Genomic DNA, 18809 nt, shown 5'->3' on the forward strand with positions numbered 1-18809 from the left:
TGTTTTACACGACCTCTAAACCCGTGTTTTACACGACCTCTAAACCCGTGTTTTACACGGGTGTTTGCACAAATGCAACCCGTGTTTTTACATGACTTCTAACCCGTGTTTTACACGACATCTCTAACCCGTGTTTTTACACGACATCTAACCCGTGTTTTTACACGACATCTAACCCGTGTTTTACACATCTAACCAGTGTTTTTACACGACTTCTAACCCGTGTCTTACACATCAAACCCTAGTTTTTACATGACATCAAACCTGTGTTTTTACACATCAAACCCGTGTTTACTATGGCAATTTATTTAGTACCAAAATCACACATGCCAAAAAATACAAATATAACTGAAGACAGTACAGCTGTTTCACACATCATCAGTTGGGCGAACCGTGCTAAATGAAGATGTCCTTGCGACTGACTGTCTTCTTATTCTCTTTTCAGCTGATTTGAGGAATTCTTGCACAACAGCTTTAACATCGCCCATGGTTGTGTCTTTTGTGTAACTGTATGTTCGAACTGATGCTGTAAGCAAAAAAGAGTTAGTGCTTAGTCACAAAAGCTATAGTCTAGCAATAGATATACAGAATTCTTCACGGCTCAAATATATTAAAAATAGATTGCAACATACGTTCATTAAGCAGGGTATACGTGCAAAATCTAAAGTTTAGGCTACATACCATAAATTACAAAAATGAGTTTGCAATCTTTAATTGGGCGCTTGGAACCGCGTTGACCCATCCAATTAAACTTCGTCATAAGCGTATCCGTAAATACTCCAGAAAGAATTTGCTTTACGCTCTTTATGTAGTCCGTCGAAAAATACCGACTAAAATAAGAAATCTGCAAAACAACATTTATCATATCAAATTTAGACTTCACGGTTATATTCCATAGAATAAAAGTAGAGCGCACTCATACTGCAAGCTGTTAAATTTCATTGTTAACAGTCAGGGCCGTGGAGTCAGAGCCGTAACAATGTTTATTGTTTAGCCAAAGGAGTTGGAGTTTTAAAAATTGCACTGACTCCGACCCCTATATAAAATTGAGGAATGCTCTACATTGCGATGAATTTTAAAATTATCCATTGTCAAAGTGTCAAAAACTTTGGGAAATGCATAATTTTGACCATTTTCAAACAAATCGTTGTTTTGCTGCAATCAATGCTGGTTGAAAGTTTCAAGAAATTTGCAGCAGTTACCGACATTGCAAAACTGTTTTAAAGAGGGTGAAAATAACCAGTATCTCTTGTATGTCTATTCTATGAGGAGAATCGGAGTTGTGATACCGATTGCACAATGCACAGCCATGTTAACAGTAAAAAAATAATAATTACCAATTTATTTTGAACAGTGCTGTTTCCCAGGTTGAGTTCAAGCTTATCAAAATCCTCCAGGCTGTTGATGGGAAAAGATGGAATTTCCGAAGGGGGTTCCTCTATTTGTTGAGCTGGGGCACTTCTTTCGTTTTTCATTATTATATCCAATTTTTCATTGACAGAATTTAAAATTCCCTTAAGTTCCAGTGGAGCAATTCGAATTCGTCAAACTGCGTGAAACATAAATAGTTGCTTTAACATGATTTGGTGTTCGCAAAGATGCTTTGCTTTGACAATACAGAAAGAATAGCTCCGACGTTAGGGCAGTTGTGATTTAAGCAGCTGCCAAACAAGAAAAGCGAGTGGTAAATAATACTGCCAATTAAGAACAATGCTCTTGTAGAGGCGCTCAAGTGAGAGACTTAACAGATCTTCCCAAATTAGAGAAACTGAATTTTCAAAACGTGCTGCTCTTGAATAAAGATGGGAGTTACAAAGGATAAAAAAAGAGTAAACATAAATAGACGAAGTGAAGAATTATAACTAAAACTATATCACCAAACCGATGCAGCTGAACAATTGTTGAGCAAAGTTAATCGAACAAGTTTCAAGATTTTAATTTAACCATGTGCAAACCTTCACTCTGCAGCGTAACAAATTCGTCACGAGATATGTTCTTGGTTACTTCAGGCATAGTGTCAATTGCAACATTTAACAGATTGTCATCCAAGTGAAAATCAAGGATTGATTGTTCGCGCTGTGGACTTGAATGCTGTGGTGCCCTCACAGAGGAAGCTTGTGGAAAATTCGGAACTTGCGGCAGTTGCTGCAAGGTTGTAGCAACCTCAGCTGCTCGTACAGGAGTAGAAACCTGTGGAAGATTTAGTGACTGTCAAAGTGAACATTAACAAAATATATTTAGTGATATGCTTGGCTCCCTCTACACCCTCAAGTGTCGCACATGAAAACAAACTGACGACTATGCTATTCTGGACTGTCCATCTATCACGCTCCAACTGGGGCACATGCTGGTCTCAAAATCCTGGATGATGACAGCATATTTAGGCAACGTTTGAAAAGTTCTGATTGAACACCTTAATCTGTGCTTTTAACCATAAAAATGAGATTGCAATAACTTTTTTTAAATTATACCACTTTTAGAAAGCGCTCAATTTCCCATAAAACAACACTTAAAATCGTCAAAGTTTGAAAATATCATAAATAATAAGTGATTAAAGTATTTGTTTACTTACAGTAATGGTATTTTCTGACTCCAGTGAGTCGCTTTCATCTGTAGATACAATCCTCAAAGGCAACCAGCTATTCCTGCATTCGTAATTTAAAAATGGTTACTTCAGCTAGATGTCATGCTTGTCCTTGCTTATTAGTACATTACATATTGATATCTTGTCAACATCAACATATTTTGCATACTCAACCAATCAACATGCAATAAATGTAGAAATGCATGGGTGTACGGTATCTTTAAAGATTAGCTTATTATTTGCATTGCGGTGCTGTCAGGTACAATGTAACAAGCCAAAATGTACTTACATTACATACAATTTATACAACAATGTTACAAAAACATTATATATACAACTGCCACATTAGTGTAACCGTGACTTCAATGCAATAAGTTAATATAATGCGAAGTACTGGCATGCACCCATGTATTATAAATACGTTAAGGGTAAAATTGGTTTTGAACAGTTAAAATCAAAATGAAATGAACAAATATCAGGGAAAAATAAATGCATTGTTATACCGCTTTCTTCTTTTCGATTTAGGTTGTCTACTATCATTTACTTCTTCTTCACTAGCTGCTGTTGAAGCCAAATCAGAAGTATTTTCAGCAAGTTGTAACTTTAACAGTGCTTTGGCCAAATCGTCTGTTGCAAAATATTAACAGGTCATCTTCCCATAACAGCGATCAAGCTTAGTAAAAACAATACCCTGGAGAATAAGATGTCATGTATATTGCAGATATGTAATTCCTGATGACACACGTACGTGTCGAAAACGTTAGAGTTTATTTTTAATTATGTTATATTTGTGTATGTAATACATCATGTTAAACCCGCTGAGGTTACTTTGTTTTATTTCTCTATGGAATAATAACAATCTGCTAAAGCGGTTAAATGGAAATTACACACCAAAAAATTGACAGCTAACCAACACAAGCAGTCGTGCTGCAACAGAAACAACAGAGCAAGCATAAACTTTGTTGCACAAAACTCCATATATTGGAAAACATATTACATGTTAAATGAAACTTAACACTTAGCAACATAAATTGGTAAGAGAAAATCATAAGGCAAGTAAACTCCAACTATCTAATCCAACTAATACAAAGTTATGTCACCATAATTATATATATATGATATACTGTCAGCCATTGGGTACTTCTACTGGCAAGGTCCTACCTGTGATTGTTTTCAACTTTTATTTATGTGTAACTTAATGGATATTATAAATTGAGTACGGTATTATTAATGTTTACCTGTTTTGTACATAATTCGTACATGATACTTTTTCCAATTTGGATTAATATCTGAATTTTGTAGACTGGCAAACCTTGTGGCCGGGAAGCACAGGCCAATAACATTTCAAAACTTCATTCTCATGAAATATCCATTTCTCTAGGACAAGATCAACTTCACCTCTTGATATGAAGTCAACGACCGTAAATGCTCTCGTAGTCTTCATATTTTTAATTTACACTAGCACAAAATAAACTGGACTTACTTATTACTTAACATAGACACCTAAAGTATTTTCAATTAGTGTTATTACTCAAGACTGCACGATGCACATTAAATGATAGGCTAATTCAGTAAAACTATTCGTACAATTGAAATAAATGCACTGTCTACAGCAAGCATAAAAGCACCACAAATTTTGTAAGACACCTTCCCTTAATGCATTCATTTTGTTTTTTGTAATTACAAAAAGTACCGGGACAAAAAGAAGTAATGCGAAGTTGCAATAAATGGTACAGTACGATACATAAACATGTCAATGAGCAGGAAAAGGTGATAAAACTCAAAGGTTTAAAGTGTGCTATGTAGCACTGGGTCAATGTTATGGTTTATAAGTATGATTTACATAGGTGCCGGGTTATGAAAATTGCCGGGGGGGCAAACTTTCTAGCCGACCGATTGCTTACATTCAAAATGCTGATGTTTGTTTGTCAGCGTTGATGTTTGTTTGCGTCTATCTGCCATTGTATATCGCCAAGCTTTATAATGTAGGCTCAGGCCTCGAAATTCGGAAAGTACCATCTAGATCAGTCATATTTGTCCGCCGAGAAATAACACAGTAACTAGCGATACAAATTGTCAATTGCATAGCACGAACGGGTGCAACCTAGTGCGTACCCTGAACAGTTCGTACCATCAGTTCGTACCCTGAAAAGATCGAGAGAAAAAATTAAAAAAAGCCGAAGTCGCTGATCGCAGTTTAATAGCACAAAGCCAAACTTGCTGATTGGAGTTTCCGCAAACAAACTCGAGGGTTAGGGTTTGTGGAAACTGCGGAAAAATATTTGCGGGAACTGCGATCAGCGAGGAGAGAGAAACTTTTTATTTTGTCTGCTGCGAAAAATAGGGTTAGAGTTAGAGCATAGATTACTCTATGCTTAGGGTAAAGGTTAGCGGAAACTGCGGAAAAATGTTTGCGGAAACTGCGATCAGCGAGGGTTAGAGAGCATAGATTACTCGATTGTTAGGGTAAGCAGAAACTGCGATCAGCGAGAGTTAGGGTTAGAGCATAGCTTACTCTATGGTAAGAGACTAGAGTTAGGGTAAGGGTTAGCGGAAACTACGGGAAAATGTTTGCGGAAACTGCGATCAGTTAAGGTTAGAGCATATTAGTCTATGGATAGGGTTAGCGGAAACTGCGGAAAAATGTTTGCGGAAACTGCAATCAGCGATTTCGGCTTTGTGCTATCTTTCTCTCGATCTTTTCAGGGGGAAAATTTTAAAATGTTTGTGGAAGCTGCGATCAACGACTTCCGCTTTTTTTAATTTTTTCTCTTGATCTTTTCAAGGTACGAACTAGGTTGCATCCGAACGAACAATTGTTGCGATAATATATTTTCCAGCGCATTCTAGCGCGCATCTAGAAAATGTGAATACTGTAGCCTATCCCTTAGCTTCCATTCAAGAAGGAAAACTTTCGATTTTTACGTTGCTTCAATGATTGATGACATTGAATCAGCGTAACAAAGGTGAATTCTTCGCTATAAATCGATGAGAGTACAGGTACTTCTACACTAATCACGCGCAATTTAGTTCAAGTTTACGTCACAATGTCTGGCTTTGATCTCCGAGTAATAATGAGGTTGGTTGGTTAACTGAGGCAAGGTTGGTTACTAAATTAGATTATACGAGTAGGCTATTACAGCAAGATGCAACAAAAATTGTTAAGTTTTGGTATTACAGTAAGAAAGAAAATACCAAAGAAAAATTCACTTTCGCTCACATCGCACTATCAGGAAATGCTTTCCTATAAACATCAACAAGATGATTAATGCGAGTGAATGGTACATGATGCTCAGAAAAATAACCAGCAAGCAATGCTTCTGCTTTGGCAATTTGATCTGACTGCGTGGCTAAATTTTGTGTTAAAAAGGTATTGATTTTCACATGAGACTTAGCAGTGCTCACTGTAGTTTTGTTTGTGTTTTTCAGTCTTGCTGTGAGCTAACAACATTGATTTATTAACATTTTTCAGTATGGCTTTTCAACATTTGCAATAGCTGTTGTTTTTATTTGAAGCGTCTTCTTACATTTGCAACCAATCTTTGAATTCAGGAACCTTTAGCCAGTTTTTTTTGTCCTTACCACAATTTTTGCTTCTCTTTGGGTTTTTCGTTTTTATCACTCGTTTTTGTATACCGGTACTGTAGAAGAGTTCAGTTAAGTTTATAACATTAGATCTACACTAACAGTCGTATTTGAGTCTTATAGCTTACCCAGCCTAATACCAATACCCCTGAGAAGCGTAATAAATGATGACAAATATATGTATCAATTAAAACCTGCTCACAACAACTCACTACACTACTGTATAGCCTACCAGCTGTACCTCACTGACTACAGTAGCTGATGCAAAAAACATTACCTTAAAGTTAAAATCATTTTTGTGTTGCAGTGTGGACCAGTTACCGAGGATCCCAGTGCCTTAATACCGTGCAAGCTCTGTACAAAGTTAAAAACCAAAAAACCTAGATTTATCTAAATTTGAAAAAAAAACTTAAAACCCAGATCTAGTGGAAAAACCAAGCTCTGGTCTGGCATCCTTGGACTGCACGTTTCGGTATGTTCACAGTGATTCGTGCAAACTGCGCAAAATCTTTTGGTAAAATGAAAGAACTTTTGCTTTCATGCGCTTTTAGGCAGATTTAAATCAGGTGACCGCTGGTAACCGTGATACAATATTTACGAAAAAGAAAGGGGGGAAATTCGGTCGTAACAATGAAAATTAGATATAGTATTCCTAACTTTCACAATTCCTACTGTAGACAATGACCAAACGAAAACGATTATTTAATGCCAATTCTCAACGTAACAACTGTCGGAGAAAAGGCAGTGCTGAAAAAAATATAAACCAGTTATCGTACATGTGCTTCCCCAAAACAGAATTTACGTTGTGGGGCCAGGGATTATCAGCCCAAAGATTATCGATTATTTCAAACGAGAAAAACAAAATGAAACAAAATTTTTATTTTTAGCTACTGGCGTATAAAAAAACACGTGTATAACACGTTAAAAACACGTGAGTATACAGAAAAAAGTGAATATGCAACTGCAGAGATTTTTTGAAGATATTAACATAAAACGCATCAAATAGCCTAGCCTACTAGAGTTGAAAAAATATTTTAAACGAGAAAAATAACTTAAAATAAAATTGATACAGGCGTGTAAAGAACACGTGTATAACACGTTAGAAACACGTGAGTATACCGTACAAAAAAAAGTGAATATGCAACTACAGAGATTTTTTGAAGATATTAACATAAAACGCATCAAATAGCTTACTAGAGTTGAAAAAACATTTCAAACGAGAAATATAACATAAAACAAAATTCCTACTGGCGTGTAAAAAAACACGTGTATAACACGTTAAAAACACGTAAGTATACAGTACAAAAAAAAGTGAATATGCAACTGCAGAGATTTTTCGAAGGTATTAACATAAAACGCATCAAATAGCCTACTAGAGTTGAAAAAATATTTTAAACGAAAAGAATAACATAAAACAAAATTGCTACTGGCGTGTAAAAAAACACGTGTATAACACGTTAAAAACACGGAAGTATACAGAAAAAAGTGAATATGCAACTGCAGAGATTTTTTGAAGATATTAACATAAAACGCATCAAATAGCCTAGCCTACTAGAGTTGAAAAAATATTTTAAACGAAAAAAATAACATGAAACAAACTTGCTACTGGCGTGTAAAAAAACACGTGTATAACACGTTAAAAACACGTGAGTATACAGAAAAAAGTGAATATGTAACTACAGAGATTTTTTAAAGATATTAACATAAAACGCATCAAATAGCCTACTAGAGTTGAAAAAATATTTTAAACGAGAAGAATAACATAAAACAAAATTGCTACAGGCGTGTAAAAAAACACGTGTATAACACGTTAAAAACACGTGAGTACACAGAAAAAAGTGAATATGCAACTGCAGAGATTTTTTGAAGATATTAACATAAAACGCATCAAATAGCCTACTAGAGTTGAAAAAATATTTTAAACGAAAAAAATAACATGAAACAAACTTGCTACTGGCGTGTAAAAAACACGTGTATAACACGTTAAAAACACGTGAGTATACAGAAAAAAGGGAATATGTAACTACAGAGATTTTTTAAAGATATTAACATAAAACGTATCAATTGATATTCTAGAGTTGAAAAACTTGCTTCAAATATGATATAAAGCATTATTGCAATTGATGACATGTGTAAAAAAACTCGTGTTAATCACGTGTTAAAGTGGTGTAAAAAGAACGTACCCCAGTATTACACGAGTTCCCCCAGATTTTCACGTGTTTTTCACGAGCCAATGTTTATGGGGGCCCCACCTTCCCCTATACTCTTTGTGCACTGAGCTTATTAAATAACATCAATATGATGCACGTGTTGATTTTTTCATTGTGGTAGCCTACCAATCTATATGTAACCTATCACTTTCACTCGACTAAATAAACCGTGCTTACCTTGTCTGACGCCGAACTTGACGTGCTTGAGCTACTTATCCATTCGGGTATGTCGCCTTTCTCCTCGTGGAAGTCATGGGGAAGTTTTTGTAGCCGTTTTTCATTACTTTGTGCTTTTGAAACTGCTGATCGATCAACCAATAACATTTGAAAGATACCTTTAGGACCAATTTTTAGCGTTTGATGATTGATCCATCAGATAAGCTCTTTCTTCCAATGGAATTTTGGCATTTGCAGAGAATGTGCTCTTTCTTGCAATCCAAGAGCCTGCAGTTGACTCGAGTAGCCTATCCCTGCATGCCACAACTTCCAGCGAACAAATACATGCCCAGATTAGCTTTTGCTCGGCCTTTTGCGTGTATGCAGTTTATATTCTCAACCAATTTCAATAAATCTTTAATTTTTCTGTTGATGGCTTTGTCAGAAATCAAACGTAGGCGAGACTAATTAAATCCTCGCTGATGCGCAAAACAATACCCCAAATATTTCTTTTAATTTTAGCATTGTTAAGGTGGTAATTAGTTGTTTATAAGTGCTAGGTTTCCTTTTGGCAAGCTCGCAAGGGCCTCCTCCATGATGCTGTTCACTTTGTCGTGTTAAACGCGGATTTTCTTTTGGCATGTTTCAATAAGAGTTTGTAAACAAGAAAGTTTATCACATACTAGCTGAAATTAAACAAGATTTTAAAAAATCTTTATTTAGATCAACTGATTCACTGGCTTGTCAAATCATTGCTCAAAACGATCTATTATATTCATAAGAAGCACATCTCCAATGCTGTAATGATAAGCTGATTAGGCTACTCAATCTATTCTAATTAATAGCCCAAGTATATAGAGACGCGTAAGGCTTATAACAAGCACTAGGCCTACAGTCTATCACTGAATTAAGTGCTTAATTTAAATTCGAGCTAAACAATAACTTTTTCACTGTTCAGGTCTCCTATTCTTATAAAATTCCGCTAACTTACTGTGATTAGGTAGGCCTACATCATCTATACAGTATGGAGAAAGTCACCGCGCGTTTGCGGCTGTTATGACGACTTCCGCTAACGGCGCTACATATTCGCGCTTTTTAAAAATAAAAAACGCGGGGAGCAACTTTTAAGAATTTAATCGTATTTCCGCAAGCGATCGTTGCACTTTACTTATTTTTTTTACTTGCGAAAGATGTTTTTCACTTATTGGCAACTACCGGTACTTCATTCCATATCAAACTTTAAAATCGACCTGCCCTAGTGAATAACGGGCATTCGATATTTATTTTTAAAAGGAATGGGTATAAGCATTCGATATTCAGAAAGCAACGAATAACGCTATCGAATAGTGACAACTAGTCGACTTAGTTGTTACTTCCAACCCTGGTTGACTCCTGCTTGCAGGTGTCTGCTGTGTTGCATCTGTGACGACAGTGTACTGCATGCTGACAGAAAACATGATAATTAAGCTTACTATTACAGATAAAACTGAATAATTACATCCTCAGTTTGCCAAGCTTTTTTTTCATACATGGTTTATTATCCAACTTTTCCTATGATTTGGAAGTTGGCAATCTTACGAGGTGAAACGGTTTATAAGATCAACTGATATGCAATTTAAATAATTTTATCTGTATTATTGTCACAAAACCATTTTGCAGCAATATTGCATTTTAGAGAATTTAAGACAATCTGATATTGAGGTACACAGCCAGGTTTGAGCATCAGGGTTGTTTCTATCTCAAAAGAATAATTAAAAAAGACAAACAAGCATGTTTGATTATTCTTAATAACATATCTACAACAGATTGCGAAAGTTGTCATTAATCAAGTAAAACAGATGAATGAACTAACAAAAGTGATGAGTTTACTGAGCACTGCTATCTTGAATTCATTGCTCAAAGCAAAATTTAACGCTAAGCTTAATTTTTAGTTTGAAAGGACACAACATTTTCGTCTATCAGTTGGTGAAAACCTTTTGATGCACTGTTTTGCCAAGGGCTTTGACAAAAAGACTGGGTGGCCTTTATCTTACCTTGCAATGCACATTTTTTGCATAGTGGTCACTGGAGATAGTTCTATAGCATAGTTCTGTTTATTCGAGACCATAATCCCACTTTTTCTTTCCTAAATGATATAAATCATGAAATTCCTTGAGCACTTTTCCGGATACCCGGCATGCAATAACACTTTTATCTTTTCCCATTCTTTCAAAATATCTTTGAAGTAAAGGACGTTCACTAATTAAAGACGTTGCATCTAGCCCAATTCTTTCTAGAAATGGCCACACCATGTAATCAGTCATTCCTGGTTTATCACCACAAATAAAAGGGTTTCCATTTTCAAGAAAAGGAATCAATTTTGTAACTCCCGTCTGCAATTTGGACCAGTTTTCCTTTTTTGCTGTATCGTCATCAGCAAAAATGTAACGAAAATACCCAGACAGGGCAGGTTTAAACTCTTCCATTGCTATTTCTTCTAGAGCTCGTTGAAAAGCATCTTCAGTTAACAGTTTTCTCCCTGGAAAGCTAGCATCTAAGTAATTGGAGACAATAGTTGATTCATATAAAACTCTACCATTCATTTCGATAATTGGAAGCATCTCTTGTGAATTTTTATCCTTCAACCAACTTGGTTTATTTGCCAAATCAACATTTACGGTTTCATGCTCAATGCCTTTTGCATGAAGTACAAGCTTCACTCTTTCTGCGTACGGGCTGAACCTGACGCTATAAACTCGAAGAACGTCTTTTCCGGGAGGATCAGGTGGTGAGCTTTCAGAAGTTAAGCATTTGGTATTTCCCATAAAAGACATGACAGCGGCAAATTTAGTTTAATTACACCTTATAAAAAGGATGTAAGTGAAATGATCTACAAAAAACACAACCGTTTTAATTATATATTTGAATAAGGACATTTTGATGATCCCCCTTTTACTTTAGGGTGAAACAGGCTGTCAAGGATTTAGAGATTAATAAGTATATTTGATGTAATTTTTGGCTTGATTTAATTCTCTGCTTGGCTTTTTGCTTGACATTGAGCACTTTTTGTAGTATTAATAGTATTTATTGTTTAAAAATAATATATATATATATTTGATTACAACAATGAAAACTATTAATACTACAAAAAGTGCTCAATGCCAAGCAAAAAGGCAAAGCAGAGCGAATTAAATCAAATATAGTTATTACTATCTGAAGCCTTTACAAATTGTTTCATTTGATTACAATATAATCAAACAATATATTTGATTACAATATATTTGATTTGATTACAATATAATCAAATGTAGTTATTACTATCTGAATCCTTTACAACCTGTTTCACCTAACGGATCATCAGAAGGTCTGAAAAACATGCAAAAGTAATGAATCGATAATTCCTGAAAAGATATTAAATATTATAACTGTAATTTAATCTGCAAAAAAAAACATTAAACCTGTAATTCGTGAAAAGATACCAAATATTATAACTATAATCCAATCTGCAAAAAAACCCTCAGAATTACAAAGGGCTACTTCCATCCGTTATCACAAAGCCTCAAATAAAATGTTCAGATTGAAACCAAGCAAATTGATGCCAACACCTGTGACATCAAAAAGAAGCAAAATGCAATTACGATGACGTAACCTGAACAAATTAACTTAAATGAAATTTGTTTTTAAAAACCTGTAAAAATTAAATGAGATTTAGAACCTGTAAAAATCAAATGAAATTTGTTTTTTTTAACCTGTGAAAATCAAAAGGAATTTATTTTATTTTGAAGTAGGCTACTTGAGTTTGAATTTGTTTCTATGACGACATTTACCCATCAGTTCCAAACGCTTGTTCAAAAGGTGGCCACTATCACTATCAGCCTTCAGAATGGCCAGCTTTTCAGCCAAACAGCGTTTATTACACTAAAAGATCATAAACCTAACTTTACATCGAACCCTAAATGCAGGTTGATTAACCCTTCCAAGTCCCAGATTGGCCGTATAAGTAAGCAATACTTGGACTCTATTAATGTAACCATCCGTGATGCATCACGCCTGAATCAATGGAAAAACACAGACTCCGTGTTATCCTGGTTCAAGGCTATTCCATCTAAACGTCAATGCACCTTTTTGAAATTTGACATTGTTGATTTTTACCCATCCATTACGGAGGAACTTTTGTGCAAAGCAATTGATTTTGCCAAACCATTTATGGATTTAGATGATTATATCATACAGACAATTTTCCATGCTAGGAAATCGTTGCTTTTTGATGGTGGTGACACTTGGGCTAAGAAAGATGGTTTGTTTGATGTAACAATGGGCTCATTTGATGGTGCCGAGATTTGTGAGTTGGTCGGCTTGTTTCTTTTGAACGAACTTTCTGCTATTGTTGACAGAGAGATGGTTGGGTTGTATCGTGATGATGGTCTGGCTATTTTGCGTAATTTATCAGGCCCAAAAGTTGATTGTTTGAGAAAAAATGTCATTCAATTATTTAAACAACATGGCTTAAATATTACTGTGGAGACTGGCCTAATTGAAACTGACTTTCTTGACGTCACTTTGAATTTGCTATCTGGTAAATTCTGGCCTTATAGAAAACCCAATAATGATCCAATTTACATCCATGCCCAGTCCAACCACCCACCCAACATTAAGAGACAAATCTCGACTATGATTGCAAAGGGATTGTCTGCCACATCATTTGGCCAAAATGAATTTGATAAGACCTCATCTGTTTATAATAATGCCCTTTTGAAAAGTGGTTTTACAGAGAGAGTTTGCTACAACCCTGCTAATAACTTGCGCACATCTAGGAAAAGGAGTCGAAAAATTTTATGGTTTAATCCTCCTTTCAGCTTGCAGGTTGATAGCAACATTGGTAAGGAATTTTTCAAACTTGTTTCCATACACTTTCCGCCCCATCATAGATTGCACAAAATATTCAACCGTAATACTATTAAGCTGAGCTACAGTTGTTCTCCGAATGTTGCAAGCATCATATCCTCCCACAATAAAGCAATATTACAGGCTGATAATGAACCATCTCAGCCTGGTTGCAATTGTAGGGTGAAGCCAGATTGTCCTTTGAATGGGCAATGCTTGCAGAAGGCCGTTGTTTACAAAGCCACCATTAATAACGGCCCAAAGGTTCTTAATTATATTATATTGGTCGGTGTGAAACTACTTTTAAAAAACGTTTTTCCAACCATAAATGTTCCTTCATGGATAGGTCTAAACCAGCGGTTCTCAACCGGTGGGCCATGGCAAGATTTTGTGGTGGGCCACAGACCTATTTAAAAATTTGCCAGAGTTAGAGAAATGCATTTGAGTTACCATAGTTAATTTTACACATGTGGGTTTGTTTAGCTGTGGCTATATTTACACTATATAGTGTAATAATAGTCTCAATAGTGTTGCCAGATAAGGAATTCTGCCCTAATTTGAGAAAAGTTTAAAACTGTTAAAAACAAAAACTTGTATTTTGGAAATATTTTTTAGTCCTGGGCAAAGATCAAAACCCTAACCTTATTCCTAACTCTAACCCTTGCCTTAACCCTTCCTAACTTTAATCCTAACTCTGGCAACACCTGATTGTAACCATGGCATTATGTGTGGAAAAATAGCCACTTCCGTTTTGTTTAGTTGTTTTGATTGTAGCAACAATAAATGGTGCTGCTGCAATTTGCTGCAGAATGGTAATTTCCATTCTAATTATTGAAATAATAATTTTGGTGGCGTAATGTACAGTAATCAATGCCGTCTGTTGCATAACATACGAACGTTGATTTTAAGCAACTACAACAGTGTGGTTGTTATAATGTTATAGGCAGCCATAAGGAGACATTTTTAACTTAAAGGGAGAAATAATCGTGTTGAAAGGAATGGGAAAGAAATGCAAATCAAATGTAAATTTATCTAAATAATCTATTAAGTAAATAATCTATTAATCTAATAAGTCATAGGCAAACTGAAAGCGGTAGCTTACTGAAACTTCTGCAGATCTGTTTTTAGTATTTATTTGTGAATTATTGTGGGGAGGAAATGACAATAGTTGTGTCTTTCAAAGGAGGAATACGGCATTAATGTTGAGAACCACTGTAACTACAAGTTGGTCAATAACGTTCAGAAGCAATTTTGTAGTTTTTTTCTTGCATAAACAATTAATGGGCTACAAAAATTTTTGTGTAACGAAAATGGGCCACGAAAGAAAAAAGGTTGAGAACCACTGGTCTAAACGAAACAGCACGGAACTATCTAAGGCAGTTTGGGACCTTAAGGACAAGGGTGTTGATCCTAAAATAACCTGGTCCATCCATAGCTGTGCTCGGCCTTATAGTGGAGGTGGTCGTAATAATTGTGGCCTATGTTTGGCTGAAAAGCTGGCCATTCTGAAGGCTGATAGAGGCCACCTGTTGAACAAGCGTTCGGAACTGGTGGGTAAATGTCGTCATAGAAACAAATTCAAACTCAAGTACTTCAAAATAAAATAAATTCCTTTTGATTTTCACAGGTTAAAAAAAACAAATTTCATTTGATTTTTACAGGTTCTAAATCTCATTTAATTTCTACAGGTTTTTAAAAACAAATTTCATTTAAATTAATTTGTTCAGGTTACTGTAGTATTCATGATTCCCTTTCATTTATATTCTCATATTGATATTGCATGAACCGTTGTGTATTTATGTTACTTCGCACATGTAAACGGATTTCAGAATTATTAAAAAGAAACTGTAAGCAAGCAAAGTGTACTAGTGAGTAAAGGCAGAACATTATAACTGGCGACGAGTAGAGTTTCAGAAACCACGTAAACACATCAACGTAAGACAGCAAGATGACTGGTCTTTCGCAAGCATTTCCATCTTTTGAAGAGGGTGATCCTTCATCAACTGGACAACGGTGGAACAAGTGGGTTTGTCGTTTAGAAAACTTCTTTATTGTCAATAAAATTAAAGAAGATAAAATCAAACGAGCATCTCTACTGCACTATGCAGGTGAATGGTTGTTCGACATTTTTATAACTTTGCCTAACACTGGTAATGAAAATGATTATGAGGCTGCCAAACAAGCCATCAGTAACTACTTCAAGCCTCAGATAAACATTGACTATGAAGTGCTGCAATTTCGTGAAATGGCACAACTGCCAGATGAAACCATCAATCAGTTTTACGCCAGACTTAGAAAAAAGGCTCAAACTTGTGATTTTGGTGGCGAAATTGACAAAGAAATTAAAAGGCAAATCATCAGCAAAACTTCTGACAAAAAACTGCGTACCAGAGCTCTAGAAGCAAAAAAGCTGAATCTAACAAATTTGCTTGAAATAGGAAAAACCCTTGAAACTTCACGACAGCAAACAGAACATCTTGAACAACAGGCTCACAGTCAATCACAATCGATCAACAAAATGCACAAACTCTCAACAAATAAACAGCATTCATTCAAGCCAAAACCTACTAGGCCAGGGCTTCCCGATTCGTTTATCGCCCCACACCCCTTGGGATTGATGAAGCCAATCTCGCACCCCTTGTTTTGAAGCAGAGTGTTTCTGAGAAGAAATTCAAAATAGGTACGAAGACCACGCAGAAAAGCAGCTCACAGTCCTTTATATGGCTAATAAATAGGAAAAAGGGCAGCCTTCAACAACACGATCACACAAAATCAGCAGCGTAGCCAGGAATTTTGAGAGGGGGGTTTTTGAAGACCGGCGGGCGAAGCCCAACAGCGTGTTCGTGTAAGACGGCACCCAGCGGCGGGGGAGCTGGGGGGACTCCCCCAGAAAATGTTGAAAAGTTACTTTGAATTTGGTGCATTCTGAGAGCATTTTAAACAAAAATGTGGGTATGAATATTCCTGTAAAATGGTGCTATCTGGTGGCATAGCAAAAGGATAAGATCATGTTTTCTTCGGCATTTTTCGAAAATAAAGTTAAGTCTCTATGTTTTCATGTTGCTAATTTCTGGCTGAGATGTTTGAATGTTTGGTATTGCCAAAACTCGCTCTTTTAATGCAGTTTTGTTTAAAATTAGGCAATTTTTTTTTTAGACTCAAAGCATCATTCTCAAGCATAAAGAGACTGAAAGCATCGTTTTCAATATCGTGACGTCACACGCGTGCCAAAAGGGGGGTTGTAACCCCCAACCCCCCCCCCCCCTTTGGCTACGCCACAGCACAAAATGCAAAATCGAATAAATAATGAAATAACACAAACTGAGAACACAATGACGTTAATCAAGATCTATGACCTTTCTCCTGTCTTTACGAAATTATCTGTTCAACCAGCAGTAGCTGACACTTTCCTTTTCGTAAGTCAATCCACAGTCTATAACGTGAAAAACTTCGTTCTCGCTTAAAATGCGTTCTTTCCCAATGCGTATGATAAGAAATTGCCAACAATGAGCAAATTGCTGACACAATATTATCGCATTATCCCTCCACCAATCACGTGACGTTCGGACCACAGCCTTTTTGTTTCTTGTCGGGTGGTATTTTCTTGTTGTTGTGCATTGTGCTGTATAGGCCAACATAGAATGCTCTAAGAGATAAGCACCACCTCCCTCGTTAAAAAAAAATCCATCTCTATATACGGTATAGCTGTTTTTCCTGGGTGGATTCTCGCACCCCTAGAAACAGCTACTCGCACCCCCTGGGGGTGCGAGCACCCCTAATCGGGAAGCCCTGTACTAGGCCAACACAACTCAGACAGTCAACAAGCATCAGCAAGTGCTATTTTTGCAATGGCAGTTATCCTCATGCTAAGGAGGCAATCATGCCCTGCATTTGGAAAGACTTGCAGAAATTGTGGAAAACCAAATCATTTTGAAAAATGCTGTTTAACTAAACAAAAACAATATCAAAGAAATGTTAGAGCTACATCTGAACAGCAAAGCAGTAGTGACACATCAGATTCTAATGAAGAAATTGCTTATGTATGTAGAATAAATTCAGAAAAGAATCCTACTGCAAATCTAAACATCAATGGAAAAACATCAAATTTTTGCTTGATTCTGGATCATCAGCTAATCTCATTGATGAAGAAAACTTCAACAAAATACAATGCAAACTTTTCAAAACCAATGTTAAAATTTTTACATATGGTTCTTGCAAGCCAATGAAACTACTTGGCAAATGTCATGCTGACATAAAGACAAAAAATAAATCAACTTATGCCACATTTTATGTAGTGGAAGGAACACATGGCTGTTTGTTGAGCTACAACAGTGCTGTTAATCTAAACCTGTTACACATAATCAATCAAACTGTCACTGGTACAAATTCTAGCATCATTAACAACTATGCTGACCGTTTTCAAGGCATAGGCAAACTCAAAGACTTCAAAGCCAAACTCCACATTGACAAATCAGTGATACCTACAGCTATCCCACACAGGCGAATACCATTTCACATTCGGAAAAAAGTCAACACAGAACTGAAATACTTGGAAGACCATGATATAATTGAAAAAGTCAATGGTCCAACACCTTGGGTATCCCCCATTGTCACACCACCAAAACCAAACAACCCAGAAGAAGTACCGTAGAAGGGGGTGACTTGGGACAGTTTTAAACTTTGATTGCAAATATCCAAGCAATGTCTTTTTGTGCTTTGCCTCAGCATAGGTCATTCTATGAGTCAGACTGGAGTGAGTACAAAGAAATAAGGATCAAAAATGTTTTCTTCAATTCCAAGACTTTTTTTTAAAAAAACATGCCTGTCCCAAGTCACCCCGGTTGGGGGTGACTTGGGAAAGTATTTAAAAACAACAGATTTAGAACAGTTACATGGATGGGGTTGCTTGGGACAGTAATGTCTTTTTAAAAAATTTCATTAACACCGGAAAAAAACTGATTAAAAGAATGATCTTTAATTTTAAGCACACACATACTGTACACTAGGGTGGGGTGAACCAAAAATTTTGCTTTCTCTCGTTGATATTTCTTGTGGAACAACATAAAACGACCAGAAACCAAATTTGAGGAAATTTTGACCTTGGTAACCTACCCACTTTTTGGGTTGAAAATTCTGCCTTTTTCGAAAAATATGCAAAACATATGCTTATGAAAATAGAACTTTAAAGACACTTTTTTTGGCTATGTTCAATATGCTATTTTACATTGCACTAATAATGACTTGGACTAGCTTCTAATACAAGTTTTGTTTAGGTTTTGAGATTGGATTGCTTTAATTTTTTTGCAAAAACATGCAATTTTTTTCAAAAATCGAATACCATTGCATTTTAAAATCAGTTTTGGGAATATAAAATGACAGTCATGCAAAATCAATTGGATTCAACAGTCACT

General features: G+C 36.0%; 2 protein-coding genes across 2 annotated transcripts; both read right to left on the reverse strand.

Annotated features, from left to right (window-relative positions):
• Window positions 1-296: 296 nt before the first annotated feature.
• Window positions 297-2667, reverse strand: LOC145786821 (uncharacterized). The gene is made up of 5 exons (XM_082598562.1): window positions 2573-2667; window positions 1956-2190; window positions 1338-1549; window positions 682-844; window positions 297-526 (listed from the first exon to the last, which is right to left on the reverse strand). Exons 3-5 carry the CDS (start codon window positions 1473-1475, stop codon window positions 369-371), a joined length of 459 nt encoding a protein of 152 aa, XP_082454688.1. The 5' UTR covers window positions 1476-1549; window positions 1956-2190; window positions 2573-2667; the 3' UTR covers window positions 297-368.
• A 7171-nt stretch (window positions 2668-9838) lies between these two features.
• LOC145765359 (glutathione S-transferase omega-1-like) lies at window positions 9839-11399 on the reverse strand. The gene has a single exon (XM_082577167.1). The coding sequence runs from the start codon at window positions 11346-11348 to the stop codon at window positions 10629-10631; it is 720 nt and encodes a 239-aa protein (XP_082433293.1). The 5' UTR covers window positions 11349-11399; the 3' UTR covers window positions 9839-10628.
• Between the last annotated feature and the right edge of the window lie 7410 nt (window positions 11400-18809).

The sequence above is a fragment of the Aplidium turbinatum genome, chromosome 2 (genome assembly GCF_918807975.1).
Source record: "Aplidium turbinatum chromosome 2, kaAplTurb1.1, whole genome shotgun sequence".
Lineage (NCBI taxonomy): Eukaryota > Metazoa > Chordata > Ascidiacea > Aplousobranchia > Polyclinidae > Aplidium > Aplidium turbinatum.